Source organism: Lepisma saccharinum, chromosome 2, assembly GCF_977018435.1.
Source record: "Lepisma saccharinum chromosome 2, izLepSacc3.1, whole genome shotgun sequence".
NCBI lineage: Eukaryota > Metazoa > Arthropoda > Insecta > Zygentoma > Lepismatidae > Lepisma > Lepisma saccharinum.
In genome coordinates, this window is record NC_139230.1 from 53,417,105 (window position 1) to 53,438,048 (window position 20,944).

A 20,944-nucleotide genomic window follows, 5' to 3' on the forward strand; every position below is an offset into this window, starting at 1 on the left:
TAAATACCTCCATTAAAATAATTACTTACAGTCTGTTAGGAAAACTTACATCTACATTTCTTATTTTGCTAAAAAAATGTATCAGTTGCATATTAACCTAACATGAAAAAAAGAGCAGGTAACAAAATAAAAATAACTAAGGTAACAAAAGTAAAAGAAATGCAATATTTTACAACCTATAAAAACAAATTGTGCAATTCTTATAATTTTATTTGCAGGTAAAGGGGAAAAGTTAGAATGTGTTTGAATGGAGCTTATATAGCATGCCTAAATTTGTGATCCTCTCTTTCACTCATGTAAACATTTCTCAATGGGCATTTAGAGATCATTTAATTTTATAAACACTACTCTTTAACCCTTAAATGCTGGCTGGGACATCCCTCACACTGGTGTCCCAAAGATTTGATTTTGATTTGATTTAGTTTATTTTACTTCATGTTTTGTGCCTCTTGGCTAATTTGCGAAGATGGGGATGAGTGATGAAATGATGAAATTGATGAATTGACATTCACAAACAACCAAGCCCGACCGGGATTCAAACCCGAGACCCTTGGCATCGCAGCACGATGTGCTAACCACTCGGCCACAGGGTCGGGCTGGTGTCCCAAAGAATGTGGTGTGATGTTGAGAACACCCTGAGTATCAGACAATGTTCGGAGATACATGTTTTGAGTGTCATATGAGACTTGATGTATGTCATTAACAATTAGTAGACTTGATGTATGTCATTAACAATTAGTAAAGTTTAATTTCATTCTGACTACATTTGGAGGAGGGGAGCAATCCCCCCCAAATATCACTGCCTTTACATAAAGCAGCAAGTGAACAATTCTTGACACAAGAATGGAACACACATCAGGCAATATGGAAGTACATTTTGAACCTTCGCTTTAAGGTGTTGCGTTGCCTACATGGGGACTTCACGGAGTCTCCTTGATAAATGAAAATTGTCTTTTTTGTACTGAAGAAAACAAAACATAATTTTAAACTCTAGCATTCATAGTATCCGAGATATATGTAAAAAAAAATCTGAATTTTGAATTTTCCACCAAACAAAAAAGCATATTTTTTTTCTCTGAAAGTGCCAGCAGCAAGTGCACAATTCCATGAGAATGGAACCTATATCAGGCAATATGAAGGTAATGTTTTGGACCCTTGCGTCCCAGTGTTGCTTACCCAGAGTTCAAATTTTGTAAAAATAATAATAATAATAAGTTTTTGAATTTCTTCATCTTCTTCTTCTATTTGTTAACTGAAAGTAACTGAAGAAAATAAGCTATAATTTGTAACTCCAGCATTCATATTTACCTAAGTATAAATCTTTGTTGAAAACCTTCAGAATTATAAATTTCCTGACGAAAAAGCATGACTTCTACATTAGAAAATCTTTTCTTTCTCTGAATGTATCAGTACCAAGTGTGCAATTCTTGCCACAAGAATGGAACACGTATTGGGCACTGTGGAGGAACCCTCACAACCTGTCTTTTGGTTTGGTTTGAGTTGGCATTTTAAGTCCACTTTGTGCACATTAAGGCAAATCAGGACTGAACCTACAGTTTAAAGTGGAATCTGAACCACTATGTGCCTCCACTGGGTATCGAACCCAGGACCCCTTGATTACAAGGCAATGACGCTACCACTGCACCATCGGGGAGGCCCCCTATCAACCTGGCATTGGCAAAGCTGGAGAAATCGGCCCCAGCGTCTAAGGGTTATTATTTTTTTACATTCAATATTTCTAGAATGCATTAAAAAGAAAAAATTACATGTAACAAAACAGAAATACAAATCATCAAGTAAGAATGCTTATAAGTCAAACTTGTTTATGCGTGAATTTATCACAGGTTAAAAGAATTATATCTGGAGGAATATTTACACAATATTTTTAAGTTCCTGCTTTTTTGTATGAAATATAATTGTTTCAAGAAATACAAATACTTCTATTAAGAAATAATTGAGGCATTGATTCAGAAGGGGCCAAGCCACATGCAGTTTGAGCCCTTCTTTCATTCCATAGGCTGCACACTGACACTCCCCACAATCTGAACTTGGCCAGTACATGGTTGTGGAGCCAAGCCATGGTACTACTGTTAGCAAAAATATCAATAGAACATGAAAAGATGTTGGCAGGCACATGCATTCCAAAATAAAACTCAAGTTTCATAGGTTTGTGGCTTGGCCCCTTCTCTTGTTCAATGTCTCAATTATTTAGTCAGTTAGGAAAAGTTGCACCTAAATTTCTTATTACGCTGCATAAATTTATGAGGGAAGTTAAGTGTTAGTTGCATACTAACTAAACATGGAAAAAAAGAGCAGGTAGCAACATGAAAATATTTGAAAAAGAAATGCAATATTTTACAACTTAAAGAAAGTAAATCTGCTTTTTCCTTAATCTAAAAAAAAAATATGCCTGAACTTCTATAAATTACATTTATAGTTAGTTTACTGCATGTAACAATTTTGTCATGTAACACGTGTGGGAAGACATGTAAAACTACAAAATATTAATCTCATTTATAATACTAAAAAAAAATTGACAATTCATGACATCTTAACAAAAAATAATAAATGAAAAGAAAATTAGCCACAATAACTGTGCATGCTATTTTGTTTTAGGTACTTTAGCAGCTTCAGCATTTGCTCTAAGAACAGCACCAGGACTAGGATAAGGTCGCATTTGATACAAAGGTCCAGAAGCTGTTGTGTCAGCTCCGGTCTTAGCTTCATTTTTCTTTCCAAGCCCTGATGTCCAACTGCCTCTGCAATGAATAAAGGCAAATATTATGAAGTAATAAAATCATGGCTTACTTCTAGATTAACATAAAATTACAGAAAATTTCTCAAGTAAAATCCATGTCACTATGGAGCAGTTGTACATTCATCATTCAAAGTTATCTTTATTAATCTTTAGTGGACGAGTGGTAGCCATATTTACAAGCATGTGTATTCTGTTCACGACAAGTGGTAGCTATGTTTAAGATTTCCATATGGTAGCAATTAATGCATAATTTCTTCACACTAGACATGATATTTCAACGCTGTGTTGTTCAGATGAAGGTATGACATACTTGAATCACAAAACAATATATCCATTATTAATATTATTAACTATAAGCATAAAATCGAAATTAGTTAATTTACTTACGTAAAGTGAGTATATAGTTGTCGTAGACGACGTTTCGGTGGCAACTGCCCCCTTTTTCAGGTCATGAAGTCGGCTATTACGTGCATACGTAAAGCTTCGTCACTTAGAAAGGATCAAGGTATATGTATGGACAGGTTGAATGTTACGATGACTAATGACAAAAACATAGTAAAACTGCTATAAAAATTGTTAAAAACCCGTAATGTTACACTATCACAGCTCCATGTTGACAGGAACAAGCATGTTCAATTACTATTAAAGATTGTTAAAACCAGTGAAGTTGCCCTAAAACTGACACACGTAGACAGGAACTGGTATGCTTTCAAATGTTCGAGGTTGCGAGTGAGTCACTTTTCCTCCTTCCCCTTACCCCCCCTCTCCTGCTGTTATGTCATTTCAAATGAGAAGTCGCGTATGATACTTGCCTCCCGCTCAATGTCTGGGTTAACATTGAAACCGATATCTTTATATTCTTGATTATTCCATTTCTTCAACATTCCTAACCAAATTTCATCAATATTCCCATCATACATATTCAGCTTATTTTCTCTATCTTTACATATAAATGAGGCCTCGTACACATTAATGCCTAATAACACTGTGCGACAATTAAAATTGCCGCAGAACAAAAACATGTGATTCCTATGGAGTTCAGTGCCCTGATGACGATAGTGAAAACCGTTTTTCGATATCACCTAAACTTTTCTCTGGAAACGCAATTTTATCAGTGCACGACTGCATGTTATTGTTGTCGCGGCACTTATCAGCACAGCCTGTTACTAGGGCTCGACAGTGCATAGGGGAGGGGGTGGAGAGAGAAGGGATAGATAGCCACTTGGTTGAGGTATAGTAAGGTATAATGGAGTTGCAGTTATTTGCATCAGTCAGTTGCTAGTGGGATCACGCAGTGTCTGTTCCTGCAGTGTGTGTCATGCAAAACTCCTGATGTGAAGAATACTATTTGTGCATGTTCATGTGTTTCTTGTGTTCAGCAATGGCTAGGAAGTGTGTTAATTTACCAAATCTTTTCTGTTATGTGTGTGGTGAGTTTACAACGAAGTCTCAAAGACATCCCATTTCTCCGCTCATCAAAAAAGGCTTACGAGTAGTATTTTGAATCAAAGGTAGATGAGAGTAAGTGTTGGGCACCACAGAACTGTTGCTCACTTTGCTCTTGCTATTTAAGAAGCAGGTTGCATGGAACCCACCCATCTATGCCATTTGCCGTACCACAGTTGTGGAGGGAACCTAGAGACCACATAACAGATTGCTACTTTTGTTTAATGAAACTAACTGGAATCTCAAGTAAATCAAAACACACAGTTTCATATCCAAATTTGGAATCTGCAGTGCGCCCAGTTCCGCATTCCGATTCTCTCCCAGTTCCAAAACAACCAAGGGGATGGACACTGGAAGATGAAATGGAAGATGGTAGTGACCAACCAATAGATCACGAAGATCTTGATTACACGCCATCTATATCACAGCCCCAACCACAGCCATTGTCACAGGCAGAATTGACATGAACCCGTTGTTGACAAGGACAGTGTGCTGTTACCACCGCTCCATCTGAAATTGGGCTTCATGAAGAATTTTGTGAAAGCAATAGACAAAGATGGCAGGGTTTTAAATTTTTACTGTCCAAATTTCCTGCGATTTGTACTGCAAAAATTAAAGAAGGTATTTTCATCGGTCCTCAGATTCGTGACTTGATGAATGACCTAACCTTTGAAGAGTTGCTGACAGATACTGAGAAGGCAGCTTGGCTTGCCTTCATAAATGTATGCAACAATTTATTGGGCAACGTCAGGTCTGACAATTACAGGGAACTGACGAAACACATGCTGGACTGTTACAAGGCTATGGATTGCAACATGTCTTTCAAAATACATTTCCTGTATTCTCATTTGGATTTCTTCCTGCCTAATCTCGGAGATGTGAGTGATGAACATGGTGAGTGATTTCATCAAGATATCGCTGCCATGGAAAGACGATATAAGGGAAGATGGTCACCAAACCTTTTGGCAGATTACTGCTGGACACTCCTATCAGAACTCCATTAAGCCTTGTTTCCATGATTATGAAAAACTAAATATGCTGACCAAGGCAGTAATTTATTTTATTATAAAACATAAACTAACGTAACGTTTCAACCTTCTAGCAAGGTCTTCTTCAGACTCTGTATCAAGTACAAAAGTAACCAGATACAACAAGAAGGGTAATATATATACACAAACATTACTCCCTCCAGACTATTTAGAAAGAAAAAAAGAGGAGAGAAGGTTTGGAATAAGGAGTATGGGGAAGACCACAGAAAAGATATGCAAAGTGCTTAGAAAAGCAGGAATTAAAACTTACAGGAAGGGAGGGAGAAGCATCTTAGGAATAGCGAGGAATGCTAACAAGAAAAAGGAAAACAGAGAAGAGGAAGAAGAAGGGATTATCTACGAAGTAAAATGTAAAGAATGTCAGAGTGTGTACATAGGAGAAACGAAAAAAAGGCTCAAAGACAGGTTGAAACAACATAGGGATGATGTACGACTTAAGAGAGAGAGAAATGCAATATTTAAACACACGAGAGAAACAGGACATGACATAGAGTGGGATGAGGCTAAGCAGATAGGAAGGGAGAAAAGAATGCTAGTGAGAAAATGGAAGGAAGCCAAGGAAATAGAGAAGAAAGGCGAAGAAGACACAATGAACTGGAATGGGGGACTGAAGTTAAACAAAGAATGGAAGAAGATGTTGGAAAGAGTGGAAAGGACAAGAGAAAAAGAGGAGAGGAGAAGGAAGAAAAATGAAGGGAAAAGAGCGTGAGATTAAAAAGTCCAACCACATTCTATATGGAAGTAATTGTGTTTAGCCTTTTAGGTGAAAGTAAAGTTGGAAAGTGAAAGTCATCTGCTAGAAAGTTCCTAACAACTTTCTAAATAGTCTGGAGGGAGTAATGTTTGTGTATATATATTACCCTTCTTGTTGTATCTGGTTACTTTTGTACTTGATACAGAGTCTGAAGAAGACCTTGCTAGAAGGTTGAAACGTTACGTTAGTTTATGTTTTATAATAAAATAAATTACTGCCTTGGTCAGCATATTTAGTTTTTCCTATCAGAAGTTTCACCATCCACCCACAAACGGAAAGTTTCCAGGACAGGTTTCTAACTTATAAATACATTTCATGTTTTTTGCAGATTTCTCGTACCTTTTTTGTTTTGTAATACAAACAATTAATTTTGTTCCATGATCTGTATTTTATACAGCTACAGGTTCCTCCTGTACTGTAATGGAGTCGATTCCAAGTGTCGCGAAAGTTGCTACTTTGTTTCTCCTAAATTACAATATATTGCTTACTATATGAAATATAGGCTAAGTGGTACATGTAGCATATCTTTTCCAGAAAAATTGGTATGTGATGGAATATTTCTGATTTCATTTTCGTAATTAGCGTATTTGATTTAGTAAAGAACACCTTCTTTCATCTCGCGGAAAGACACAAAGTTCAAATTTGTTGCACTGTGTAATTTGTCTTCCTCGCGTATAACTTCCTGAGTGATTATCTCATGCTCCTCTTCTAGCACATGCTCGGATAATCCCATGCGGGGGTTTCCATCTCTAATATCTTTATCGTGCTCTTTCCATCTATCCCCATACTCCTGCCAGTTTGCCCCACATATTCTTTCTTACACTGACATTTGATTCTATATACACCCTTTTTTCCTTCTAATTCATCGCCTTTTCTTTTCCCCCTCTCTTTTGTAACTATTAAAGTGTTTTTCTACGCATTTAGGGGCTTTCATCCCACATTTAATTTTGTATGTTTTTGTTACTTTTTCCACTTTTTCTGACACTCCCCTGAAATACGGGATAGCCACATACCTATATTCACCTTTTTCCTCATTTACATCCTCCTCTTCTTTTTCCTCCCCCTTATTTCCTCTATCTTTATTTTCATCCTTAGAGGATATTTTTCTCGCCCGACTTAAATTCCTATGCAATTCTTCATTTTTGTACCCATTCTTTCTCCAAATTTCAAAAATCCATGTTATTTCATCTTCCAGCTTCGTCTTACTATTACATAATCTTAGGGCTCAGATAAAAAAGTGTGTGCTGATTTCTTATTTATATATTTATCTCCTGCTAAGGGCTTATGGAAGATGTCCGTTTTGATTTTCCTATCTTTATTGTTGATCTCCAAATCTAAGAAGCTAATCCTATTATCCTTCATATCCTCTCTCATGAACTTAATTCTTGCCTCTTGTTCTCCTAAGTTCGCATACAGGCCATCCAGCACCTTATCTTTCCCAATTACTAAGATGTCGTCTATTTATCTCCCATAGTACTTGACTCCATTACTTACTGTGTTTAAAGCTGCATTCTCAATAAAATGTATGAAAATACTTGAAACTATCCCTGATATGGGGTTTCCCATTGCTAGACCTTCCTTTTGCATGAAGATTTTATCATTGCAGTAAAAATAATTGTAACCTGTACTTAGGTTAAACCACCTCACGTACTCCCACGCGATTATTACATCCGTACCATTTCCCCTCAAGCCATCTATGTAAGCAATCTGTGGCCTTCTCTCGTGGTATGCTGGGGTAAAGGTTGACTATATCAAAACTAGCAATTCTGTCATCATTTTCTAATTCAATGTTTTCAATTTCCCCCTTAACCTACCATGCGTGCTATCCCGTAAAATGGGTAGGAATACGTGGGTATTATTGGTCTTAAAGGGACGCCATCTTTATGAGTTTTAGGAATGCTGAATGCCACAGGGATAGTTCCTTTTTTACAATCTCCTATTAGTCTTTTTTACTCACTCCTACTCAAAGTTATGCTAATTTCAATCTCTCTTTTTGTATCTCTCCTAATCTTATTAATGGGGTCCTTACTTATCTTCATGTAGTCATCGCCTGTAAAACACTCTTCTAATTTATTCCTATAGTCTTCTTTACTTATGGCGACCATATTTTCTTTGTCTGATCTTATTATAAATATGTCATTCTCTTTGGCCCACTTTTTGACGTCTAATCTCTTTCTGTATCTTTTACTATTTTTGCCCCCTCCTTTACCATACCCTTTTTCATTCTCTTTCTGGATTTGTTGATCTATAATATCATGTATCTTACTCCTTAATTCCCTTTTGCCATCTTCATCATTAAGGATCGCTCCTATTCTTTCCGCAGCAATGATAAACTCTTCTTTATCTATTTCAGCCTTTCCTATCGCGAATTTTTGGCATTTTTCCACAATGATGTTCAAATCCGGATGCAATTCTGTATCAGTTAAATTAAGTACATTGGTTTTCATTTCGCCTGTTTCCTCGCCTATCCATTTTCCTTATATCTCCTACCTTTGTGTTCTTTCTTATTCTAGTTAACTTATTTTGAATTCTTATCCTATTCTCATTCTTGGCCACCTCCACATATTTGTGGTGTCTTTCTTCTATTCAATTTCAGGTTATCCTGTCCAATGCTGAGCATAGCTCTAAATGTAGTTCTAAACATTCTCTATTTAGTTTATGCACCGCACCATATGCTTCTCTTATGCAACTATTAATCATCCCCATTTGACATTTATTTTTCTGATCGTGCCCCTCATACTCAATGGAGTAATTCCCCATTTTAGAAATTTCGGAATCACTCCCAACCTCCTACACTCTTTCTAAAAACATATCCTATTGATAACTGAATTTAACCTAATCCTAACTTTCTGAAATTCGTATACATGTAATAGCCAACTTCATGACCTGAAGAAGGGGACAGTAGCCACTGAAATGTCGTCTACGACAACTATATACACACTTTACGTAAGTAAATTAACTATTTTTGATTTTATGCTTATATTATAGTAAGTTGCACGGAACCAAAAAATGAAATATTATTAACATAGAGTTTGAAATTGTTGATCTTTTCCACCTCAACGTTTTGTAGGATAGATTTCATAAATGAGCTATTTGCTCTTCAACCACCGCTTTTTGATTATATATTTTACTTCTACATGTAATAATGAAAACAAAGGAATATGTTCACAATGTGCAACAATTTCTGGTCCAGTAGGAAATGTCAAAATTATGGTTTTCTAAAATTTTGCATATTATCATTTTTTCCAAATTTGGAAAAAAAAAATGAAAATATGAAAAGTGTTAGAAAATTGTAATTTTGAAGATTGGATGTTTCCCAATGGACCCCTAATTGGCATATCGTGTGAACAGGTTATTTTATTTTCATTATTATATATAAAAGTGAATTATGTCACAAAAATTTTGATTTGATTTGATTTATTTTACTTCGCGTTTTGTACCTCTTGGCTACTTTGCAAAGATGGGGATGAGTGATGAAATGATGAAATTGATGAATGGATGTTCACAAACAATCAAGCCTGAGCGGGATTCGAACCCAGGACCCTTGGCGTCGCAGTGCGATGGGCCAACCACTCAGCCATGAGGTCCAGCTTATGTCATGAAAAAGCAGTGGCTGAAGAATAATAACCCCATTTGTAATTTCTATCCCATATTGTTGGTAGGAAAAATTGACATTTTCAAATTTCTATTGTTAAATTCTGGAAGGATTAGCTAATTGCGGAAAATGAGGATGAGTGATGATATGATGAAAAATGAACACACTCACAAAGAACACTATTGCCCAGGCTGGGATTCGAATCCGGGACCCCTGGTGTTGTAGCGCGCTGTGATAATCACTCCGCCAGGGAGGCTGACAGTTCATCAAAGTACATCTTTATCTTTTTTATTTTTTTGTTAGAGAATCACTTGAAAAGTCCCTCACTTGGTACACATTTTCATCACTTCAACAAGTGATTCAAATGATGTATGATGTACAGGCCTCGTCTTTATATACATGATACGTTTTTACAAAAATTTACCAAATTTGATATTCTGAATAAATTACCTTGGTGCATCTGAATATGCTGCTGGGTCCATAGGATCAAGATCATTATCATGTCTTGTTCGTCCTCCTCTTGACCTCTGGCGATCATCCCAACGTCTATCACGATTATCACGCCAGTTTTCTGTCTGATTCTCTTCTTCACTTTCCTAGACAAAAAAAGGAAATTAAGTAACTTAACATTTTCACGTGTTCTAAGGCTTTTAAGATAAAATAACATCTACAGCAAATTTATTCTTTGTACTGGAAACACAAATATAACTTGAAATGGTAAAACCAGTTTATAAGTCTAGTAAATATAAATAACACCTGCTTGACTATTACTGTATATACTTATTCTTTGATGTACCTTACTTCTTCTGGGGTGTAAAGAAAATATGCTAGGATCTGAAATTGCATTTTATTTGGTAGTTTATTAAGAGTCTGTATTCTAACTACAGCATTTCTGGTGAGGTTTCCTCACTTGATGATGTTCTTACAAGAACTTGGCATGGATTTCCTGATGATGTAACAATATATATTTCATTATTGTTTTTCTATTCACAAGAATATACCTTGTTACTGTCACTACCACTCTATCCTCTCTCTTAAAGAAATATTTACTGTCTTGTGCAGAGTTTCAATCATGCATTAATTTCTATCATGTCATTTACATTGATGTTGTTGCAGTTTGCTTGCAATCATTCTAAATTTCTTCAGTATCATTTTATTTTTGAAGCATTATTTGTGTACAACAATTAAAATTTTCAGTTTGTCCGTTTCAACATCAAAGGGCATAATTTTGCCTGCAAGTGCTAATCGCATAGTGGAACCTCGATTTTACATTTTTCAGGGGACCAAGCAGAAAAAACTTAAAATGTGGGAAGTAGGAAAATTTTATAACATTTTGTCAGGGCCATTAAGATTGAATGTATGTATTTTCCCGGAAAATGTAAAATCCGGGAACATAAAATTGTGGTTCCACTGTATGTACGTCAGGGCAAACTTGCTGTGATGTACATAAACAAAAAAAAAATGTAGGAAGAGAACTAATTGTCACAGAGAATTACAAATGACAAAGACTCTTAACGGGGGTGAAATGTATACACTTTACTTCCCAATAATTGAAATTTAAAAAAAGGGGGAAGAAAATTGAAATTTTGTACAAAAATTCAGATTCAGTAAGCCCGTGGCCCCCACAATAAACCAATGTGATCAAAAAAAAAAATGTTGTATAGCAGTGGTATTCCTACAACTGTTCAAACTCTCACCAAAAATAGGCATATACTTCTTAGGAGAAAATCACCTTTATAGTTATAATAGTGGTTTAATATATTACTTTATTGAATGTACTGCTTCATAATTAGGACCTCTTCAATATGTTCAAAAGTAGTGTTGCAACATTATGGAAAAACATTTAGAAAATTGCTTATAGCATCTGCCCTGTCGCAAGGAAGCACCACAAGAAAAAAAAAAAGATCTTTGAGGACATGCAATCCTCTCATCCCCCAATTTAAAAAGAAAGGAAAAGATGCAAATATTTATTTTTGAAATCACAATTTTTGGGTAATTTTGAAAACTGGATGTCTCCTGCTGGACCCCAAATTTTTTCACCTTGTGAACAAGTTTCTCTGTTTCCATTAATACATGTAAAAGTAAAATATATTGCCAAAAATGGTGGTTGAAGAGTAATAACCCATTCATATGCTACATCATATAATACAACCTTTGTCAGAAGAGTTCCAGGACTGATTTTTTAGTTCTTTACCTGTGATATTCAAACCCAAGAAATGGGTATTATTCAGTCACCTGATATGTGTTCTGAATAGAAATGGCCTTGGAAGTGTTTCCATGTAAACACACTAGGTGGCAGGGCTGTGCTTAGCAGCCCACTGTTTGGCTTGTTGGCGCATTTAGTTGGAAGTTACACAGTGTCGTGATGGACGTGCATTCCGAGCAGAGAGTTAACATTAAGTTTTGTGTTAAGCTGGGAAACCCCTAGTGAAACATGGAATATGATACAGCAAGCATTTGGTGACAAGGCATTATCGAGAAGCCGTATCTATGAATGGCACAAAAGGTTTTGGAAGGGCAGAGATTCAGTGCAAGATGATCCAAAGACAATGTTGATCCCATTTTTTCATGCTAAAGGTTTGGTGCACCATGAATATCTGCCTGAAGGACAAAGGATAAACAAAAACCTTTATATTGACGTCCTGAAACATTTGCGTCAAGCAATTCTGCGGCACCATCCTGATTTGTGGGCATCTGGGCAGTGGTTCTTATTGCATGACAATGTAAGGCCACATACTGATTTATCAGTCCAGGAATATCTGGCCAAGCATCGTGTCTCTGCTCTACTACATCACCCATACTTACCCGACCAGTTACAGTGTCATTATTATTTGTCTCCCCGTGTGCAAACACCGTTGAAAGGGAAGCGTCATGAAGATATTGGTAGCAATCCAAACGGTTTTGTGACAGATGTGGTGAGAAGCATCCTAGATGAAGCTTTCCCTGCTTGCTTCCATGACCTCCAGAAATGGTGGCAGCTGTGTATAGATAGCCAAGGGGACTATTTTGACAAAACCTAGGACCATTAGTGTCTAAGTTGAATAAATTATTTTTTACGAGCTCAGTCCTGGAACTTTTCTGACAAAGGTTGTATTTGGAGGGGAAAAATTGACATTTTCAAAATGCATTTATTAAAAATAGTAACAATAAATACAGGGTGGTCCAAAACTGTGGAGACACCTGAATAAAAGTTGAATGACATACTGTTCCGCAAAACTAACATTGTTGGTTTGTGATAGGGGTGGGACAAATGTTATAGGGCATATGGCGACAACAACCATCATCTTGAATTCAACTTCAGAAGTTTAAATGGGAAGGGGGTGATATATCAAATCAGGCTAGAATTTCATGAGAAAATGCAATGGTGAAGGTTTTTCGACGTATCTTTAACCAGTAAATAGTTATGACTGATTACTTGTACCAATTTTGAGGTGTCAGAAAAATGCATTAAAGGTCACTTGGTCTTTGGAGTGGAACCAGGTGAATTTGAGGGTACTGAAGTTGTTCAGTTGGTTTAGGAATGTAGGGAAGGTTCGCCATGTGTCCAGAGGAGGAAAATGTCATGTATGAATCTTAGCCAGAGGAGTGGTTTCAGTTTTTGGGAGTCAAGGAATTCCTGTTCCAGCCTGCCCATGAACAGGATGGATACCTGTATACCTCCTCTGGACACATGGCGAACCTTCCCTCACTACATTCCTAAACCAACTGAACAACTTCAGTACCCTCAAATTCACCTGGTTCCACTCCAAATACCAAGTGACCTTCCTAGAAGTGGACATTGACATTGAGGGAGACCACTTGGAAACTTCCATACACATCAAACTGACCAACCACCTCCAGTATCTCAACTACTCCAGATCACACCCCTACCACACCAAAAAAGCCATCCCATTTTTCCTAGCTCTCAGAGGCCAACGCCTCAACTCATCGCCATCATCCCGCCAAAACTACAACCTATGCCTGCACCAAGCCCTAACAAACCGTGGGTACCCTTCCACCCTCATCAACAAACAAATCACAAGAGGCACCTCCCACAACTGCACCAAACAACCTAAAACCAATCCTCCAGCTCTGATCACCCAATACCACCCCCACATTATGAAAATCAGACACACCCTCCACTCCCTCCTCCCCATCCTGCACAGTGATCCTGACACAAGGAACATCTTTCAGGACAAACCTAGGGTCGTCTTCCATCGCCCTCCAACCTCATCATCATCTTGGTCCAAAACACTCCCACCCCTTCCACACCACTCCCCCCCAGCTCACAGGTGCAATAAACCCGGGTGCAAGACCTGCCCCATACTCATCACTAGACCTCAAATTTTAGATTCTTAACCTATTTTTTTCCTTTGCAGGTAAATAAGAAATAACAAGTTATATCAGAGTTTCACTAAAAAACGAAACAACGGACAAAGTTTTATAGTCCCTAAAATAACCTATTTTGCTTGTTAGAACCTTTTTTAGGTTTATGTGCCTAAATTAAACCTCTTTATGGGTTTTTATATTTTTTAGGTTTTACAGAATTTTTATATCTCACAGAGGTATTTACTAGGTTTGGTGGCGAAATTATTCAATGACTGGCGTGTTTGAAACATGTTTTCTGTCGATTTCCCTCCCTCCAAGTATATGATGTTTATCAAAGCTTTAAACAAAACAAAAAAAAATGTCTGATGTCACTGTTACCTGCAGACAGTGGCGGCGAAAGGGGACAGTTTCCCTCTACTTTTTACCCCTGTACTATAGACATTTAATGCTAAGCCTTGCCTACTAAGATAAAGTAAACTGTTCTTGACCCCCACCCCTTCTCAGTTTTAGCAACCAGTCATCTCTACTGCCTGCACAGTCCCAAGTGCAAATTTCTGATCTGTGCGGCCTTGCTCACTCTCGTGTCAGTTTGGTCTTTTTTGGCATTCACGCCTTGCGAAGTAATGTTTCAGCATTCAAATTTGCTTTGATTGGTTGATTTATTGATTTGGTGTTTTAAGTCCACTTTATGCACAATAAAGCTAATCGGGACTGGACCTACAGTTTAAAGTGGGATCCGAACCACTATGTGCCTCCACCGGGTATCGAACCAGGAACCCGTTGATTACAATTGCACTACTGACTATGTTTCTATTGAAAGATAATTCTCAGCACATAAAATGATCCTCACAGAAAAAAGGTGGAGTTTGAGTGTGGATAACACAAAAAGATTCATGGTGGTCACTAGAACCATGATAAAATTCAAGTATAATTCTTTGTTTTCAAGGTGAACTTTCTAAAAATTAAAGGATACAAGCAGATGTTTTCTCTATTCCAACCTTACGTTATTACCAACTCGCACCCTCCCTTCCACACACAAAAATATTATCAATGTAAAGGGTTTGTATGATTCCAATGTACAAAAAAATTTACCTAATCAACTTCAAGATACATTATTTTGTAATAATCTTCCGTCTGTCAGATAGATTGTTCTGCAAGAGGCACTAACAAAGTAAACGGATTGAGAAAATGTTGTCCTCTTTTCCATGTAGCTTTCATTTTCTTCCTAAAGAAATCAAATAAAACCTAAACTAAGAGAAACTTGCCTCAGGGCATTTATAAACATGTATAAATTTAATGGGATTTGGATTAATAAATGTCCCAATTTTTCACATCTACGGAGAAAAATTGGAAAAGAGAAAACTTCCGGTTATACCATTTTTCATGTTTTGCCACAATTCATGAACAATTTCCAGAGCCAATAATTCACGCATAATTTTAGGAGCCAATAATTCACGTGCAATTCCTGGAATTCCAAGTGAGTACACTGATATTGTGCAGCAAATTATACATACGTAATTCATTTTTCATTATCAACAAGTAACTTTTTGTAACAGCACAAGTAGAGTATTATAATAATTTGTAGATAATTTTGAAAATGATATAAAGAAATGAAAATTTGTTTAGAAAATTAATATTTTGTTATTACGGTTCTTGTGAAATTTTGTTTTTAACGATTGTATCTATTCAGAATTTTTCAGGAATTTTGTACCAAATTAAGTCTTTTTTCAACCTATTTCAGGATTTTTTGGGCCTAATTTAAGGTTCTTAGAACCTGTTTTAGGATTTTTAGAGCCTATTTTAGGAACCTGAAAGCACATTTTTTGGAACCTAAAAGTCCAAGGTCTACTCCTCACCTCCCCCACCCTCCTGATCCCCACAGCCACAGGTGATTTCTCCCTTCACCCCAAAGGGCAGCTGACACTCATCCAACCTGATTTACACCCTCATCTGCCAAATCTGCCGCAACTTCTACCTGGGCGAAACCTCCACCCACTTGAACCTAAGGATCAATAATCACCGTTTCTCCACCAAAAACTCTGATTTCACAGTTGCCATCCACACCAACAGCCATAATACCACCTTCAACAACTGTTTCCATGTTGCCATTATCCATCTTTTACCCCTCACCCCCACACACACACAGACAAGTCTTTTCGCAGGCGATGCGGAAGGGCCTATATATCAGGCATGCATGCCACTATACCCCCCGGACTCACCCTAGCCAACCAATAACCCTTTCTCCTCTTCCCGAAACCACCCACCCACCATGCAGTAAACACTGGTGAAATGACTTTCCTTTTGTTACCTATTTACTAACTTTTTCAGGCAACATTGTACCGTTAGTATTCTTACTACGTTAATCTGTGCACCTCTTTCTTATCAACTGAAAATGCGGTAACCCCACGAAATATCAAACTATTTATTTTCATGTAGTATGTGTTTACTGTCTCCTTCATTTGTGTATATATATTCGATAGCATTTGTGACTTGTGTCTGTAGATGTATTTCTAGTCTGAGTATGCAAAATGGAAATCTACAGACACATGTCACAAATGTTATCAGATATAGTTACAAAAAAATTGTTAATTGTACAAGAATTTCAAATTTACCTAATCAACTTCAAGATATCTTACAATAATCTCCAGTCTGTCTGCAAATGACAAAAGCAAACGGATTGATAGAGTTATGTTTTATTTTCCACGCAGATTTCTTTCCTTTTCCTGCCTTGATAAAAGTGAAAGCTAAACTGTGACAAAAATGTCTCAGAGCATTAATAAATACGCATAAATTAAACAGGATTTGGATCAAAGTAAAAATTTCACATCTACGGAGAAAAATTCAAGCAGAATTCATGCATAATTCCCAGAATTAAAGGAATTCCTGGATAGTAACAAATGCTGTTGCTATTGTTGCTAATATAATTATAACCCCAATAGATCATGTGTGAAAATATAAGTAGGATCCGTAATATATTCCTCGTCCAACATGTATATATATACAAATAAAGAATATGGAGGCTCCATTAGCATGAATAGTTCGTAATATTCATCCATAGTTTACATCTCGGCAGATGTGTATTACTCTGGAAAAGGCTAAATCTGTTCTTGAAATATAATGTATTGCTAAAAAAAGACCTGTTAAGACATGTATGATCCTGTACATGGATCATACAATATAATCCTGTTGGAAAAAAAATGACAAGGAAATGTATTAGTTTTATGTGGATCACCCTGTACATGTAGGTAACAAAGTAGTTACAAGTAAACAGATATTTTGATTAACTACTTACATCAGATTCTGATTCGTCATCACTTAGTCTGTCATCATCATCGTCATCTTCATCTTCATCAATTCCAGCTATATGTATTTCTTCCCTAAAGTGAGCAGCAGCTAAAGTTATTTTTGCACGAGGATGACCCGGTGGCAACCATGAAACTTCATCAGTTTCTATGTCCCAATAGTAATGTCGTCCACTAAACAAAGAATAAATTACACATTTCACAATGCAAATCTTTACTTACCAACCAAATTCATTGAAGGGAATAACAATAAAACAAGCTACTGTTTTATATCTCTATACATTATGCATCATCAAACTTTTAATTTATAGCTAAACGGTGCGGGATTTAGAATTTGTACACAATTTGTAGTAAGCAGAAAATCAAAATTTTGTTCAGGGTTTTGGAGCAGAGTCTGAGTGGTACTAAAGGATCTCTCTGGAGGGACTCCAGAATGTCGCTTCAACTCCACTCCACTCCACTCTTTGCTCTGGAGCAAAGCATGGTACAACAGCACTCTGATCTGGAATTGAGTGGTTAAGCACAGTATTTTGAAATGCGTGATTCGATCTGGAGCAGAGCGTGGTACTGAAACACTCCAATCTGGAGCGGAGTGGTTAGGTTTTTATCTACATGTATCGAAGTGATCAAAAGCGGAGCAATTGTATTTTTTAAGTGGTCCCTCATATCCGGAGTGGAGCTTTATACAACAGCACTTCGCTCTGGAGTGGAGTGGTTTTGACATGCATGCTCTGATCCGGAGAGATAGTTATTTTTATATACGAATGCTGTAATGCAACAATGAATAATAGGAATGTACAGTAAACAGAATCAAGCATATCATGGGAATTAGTGAGATGCACAGAAACTGACATTCATGTGTTTCTGAATAACTATGATAGATATGAACAATAAATGGCATTAGCCTTATCTGCAAATGTTCCTGCAGTAAATTTGCAAATTCTGGTAAAATATGAGTAATATACATTGGCAGTAAATAGTTTTAATGATATCAAAAATGCTGAAACTACACATTTTTGTGCACTACATGACTACAGCAATTATTCCAAATGGCTAACTCTGAATGATATTCATGTACATTAGCGCCAGCCTTCGCAATGGGGTGGTCAGCACAGCATGTTCGCGACAGGGTGGTCAGCACAGCATGTTCGCGACAGGGTGGTCAGCACAGCATGCTAAGATGCCAGGGATCTGGGGGTTTGAATCCTGGATTGGGCATGGAAGTTCTTTGTGTCCCTTCATCAATTTCATCATATCATCATTCATCCTCATCCTCATGGTTATTGTCAGAAAAGCAGAGTAAAATAAATCAAATAATCATGCACATTAAACATTGGTAAAGCAATAGAGGAAGCTGTATGTGAATTCTTCATTTGATGTCAGTTAAATAATGAATTAAATAGTAAATATATGAATCTAGACATAAGAGTTGGAATGTTATGTGTTTAATGGGATATGACTCAGTCCCTGCAATCAGTTTTCCTGCGTGGCAGAGTTGTCCGTTAACCTACCTCCCTCATATGACTGCCCCATTTTGTTTCATATTTTATGTTCCTTGAAGGTGACTGATGTCAGTGCAATCAACAAGAGGGCAGATGGATGAAACTGGTGCATAGTATCTATTTGCTTTCGTAGTTGCAATCTTCGCAGTTATAGGCATGTGCACTGCACATCACACTTCTCAACCGCACATGACAGACAGATTGTAGACTTCTCGAGATAGATACAGTGTTGCCAATTGTGTTACAATTATGCTACTATGTTCCCTTTTAAACTTTTTCGTGTTGTTCTTCTCTTTACTGTCATAACAAGAAGCATTAAAAAACTGTGTTCTTTTATATCATTATGTACATGTTGTGTGTGCTTGTGAACAGTGATATATATGGACATTTAAAAAATTGTTAAAACGGATGCAGAAATCATTCCAAATCAGTCTCAGTTAATGGAATTACAAGATGCTTAGAATTATTGCAAACAATATGCAAGAACAATAAAAAAATCTTTAATATTTAGTTGCAGACATACAAAGCATTGGAAACCATGGGAAGGCCTATAGCAAAAATAATTAAATGAAGGAAATCATGCAGAGTTTTCATTTATACCTGTTCAAGTAGGAATGGAAAGGTTCAGAAATAGACAACAATGTATGTAAAACAAAACCAAGCACTTCAATGAAGTTATTTCTATGTGCAATTCTAATCAACAATGATCATTGTCCCTATAACTAAGTACAAATTTTAATTTATCTTTTCCTGTTCATGTGTTCTATTAACTTTGCTTCCCTTCATTCACATATTTCTGATAATCCTTAATGTTAAGAATGGACTGGATGTTGGTAAGGTTTGTGCTTTGCTGTCTCAGACTCGACAACAAGCCACCTAACAGAATATTTGGTAAATACAGCTCCTTCGGAAGGAAAGAAAGAAAGAAAGAAAGAAAGCCACATCAGCCTTGTCCTGTGTTACCCTCTCCCCGTCCTCCATCTCTGCCCTGCAACAACCCGAGCGCAGGCAAGGAAAGGATCATATTTCCCCTCCATTCATTCAACGGCCCCTGTCCAGATTTCGGCAGTGGCGAAAGACCAAACTCTTGACAAAATGGGATGAGGTGTTTCTCTCCATTGCCACTATGATTATCTCTCCAGTGTATCAACCGCACCAAGCGTATTTTCCGAATTCTGATTAGAGTAGGTCTGTCGTATTAAAATAGACTGAAGTGGAAATTTGGATCAATATTCAAACATATCTAACTGCTAAAAAAAAACATTGAAAATCTATTTATTTTCTACCATCCTGAAACCTGATTTTTGCTGAAATGCAGTATCCAATCAGTCAAGAAGGGTATGTAATGGTTATAAGAATTGCAGCTCAAAAGTTATAAATTTACTATCAATACCGTTGCAACAAAATTTCAATTTGGCCAATTTGCCCCTTCTAAACTATGTACTCTAAAAAAATTAAATTACTTCACGTAAAGTTATACCCCTACCAACACACTAAAACTGTTGTAAGTTGTGAATTGTAGTCACTAAGAATCTAGTCCGCACTGGGACTGGATATTGAATTGGTAAAAAATTAGCAAAAACTGGAAACAGTGTATCCCTATATAATATGGTGTAGTTGTAACGTCGTTGCCTTGTAATCAAGGGGTCCCCGGTTCAATACCTGGTGAAGGCACATAATGGTTCGGATCCCACTTTAAATTTTAGGCCCAGTCTCGATTGGCCTATATGTGCATAAACTGGACTAAAAACATCAATTCAATTCAATGACCACAATACATCGTGTTGAGAACATTTTGAATGACAAAAATTTCGTTTTGACATAGACGCATAATTTCATGGTCCGAGGCTGATGCCACCATAAATTTCTCTTCAATTGTGTATTTTCCTTTGGAAATTACACAGGCACAAAAATTGCCCAGCCCTGTGAATAGTATTTACTGTAATGTGTTGCGAAGCCTCTGGTAGAATTCGGGTGTTCATTGTGGCCTTTGTTTCATCAGTTTATCATTCATTACAGTAATTAACGTGCATCAAAAATTCATAATATGACTCGCAGAGAGATTTCTTTTAGTCTAAATACAAATTTTGATATGATCATCTCGGTTATCAGTGAACTGAATAATTATAATTTTGATGCATGTTAACAACAATTTTTCTAACAATTTATTATACCAATCTTGATGTTACTCGTACAGGCTATGTTTTAAAGAATAGAAAAAAAAACACAT

At 36.8% G+C, this 20,944-nt stretch overlaps 1 protein-coding gene across 1 annotated transcript in view; it reads right to left on the minus strand.

The window, feature by feature from the left end:
- Nucleotides 1-1,011: 1,011 nt before the first annotated feature.
- Nucleotides 1,012-20,944, minus strand: part of PQBP1 (poly-glutamine tract binding protein 1) — a 65,059-nt gene continuing 45,126 nt past the window's right edge. The window contains exons 4-6 of the mRNA XM_083117368.1: nt 17,203-17,386; nt 10,053-10,198; nt 1,012-2,759 (exon numbers count right to left, since the gene is read on the minus strand). Of these exons, the coding sequence (XP_082973494.1) occupies nt 2,603-2,759; nt 10,053-10,198; nt 17,203-17,386 (487 nt within the window). The 3' untranslated portion in view covers nt 1,012-2,602. The remainder of the gene's footprint in view (nt 2,760-10,052; nt 10,199-17,202; nt 17,387-20,944) is intronic.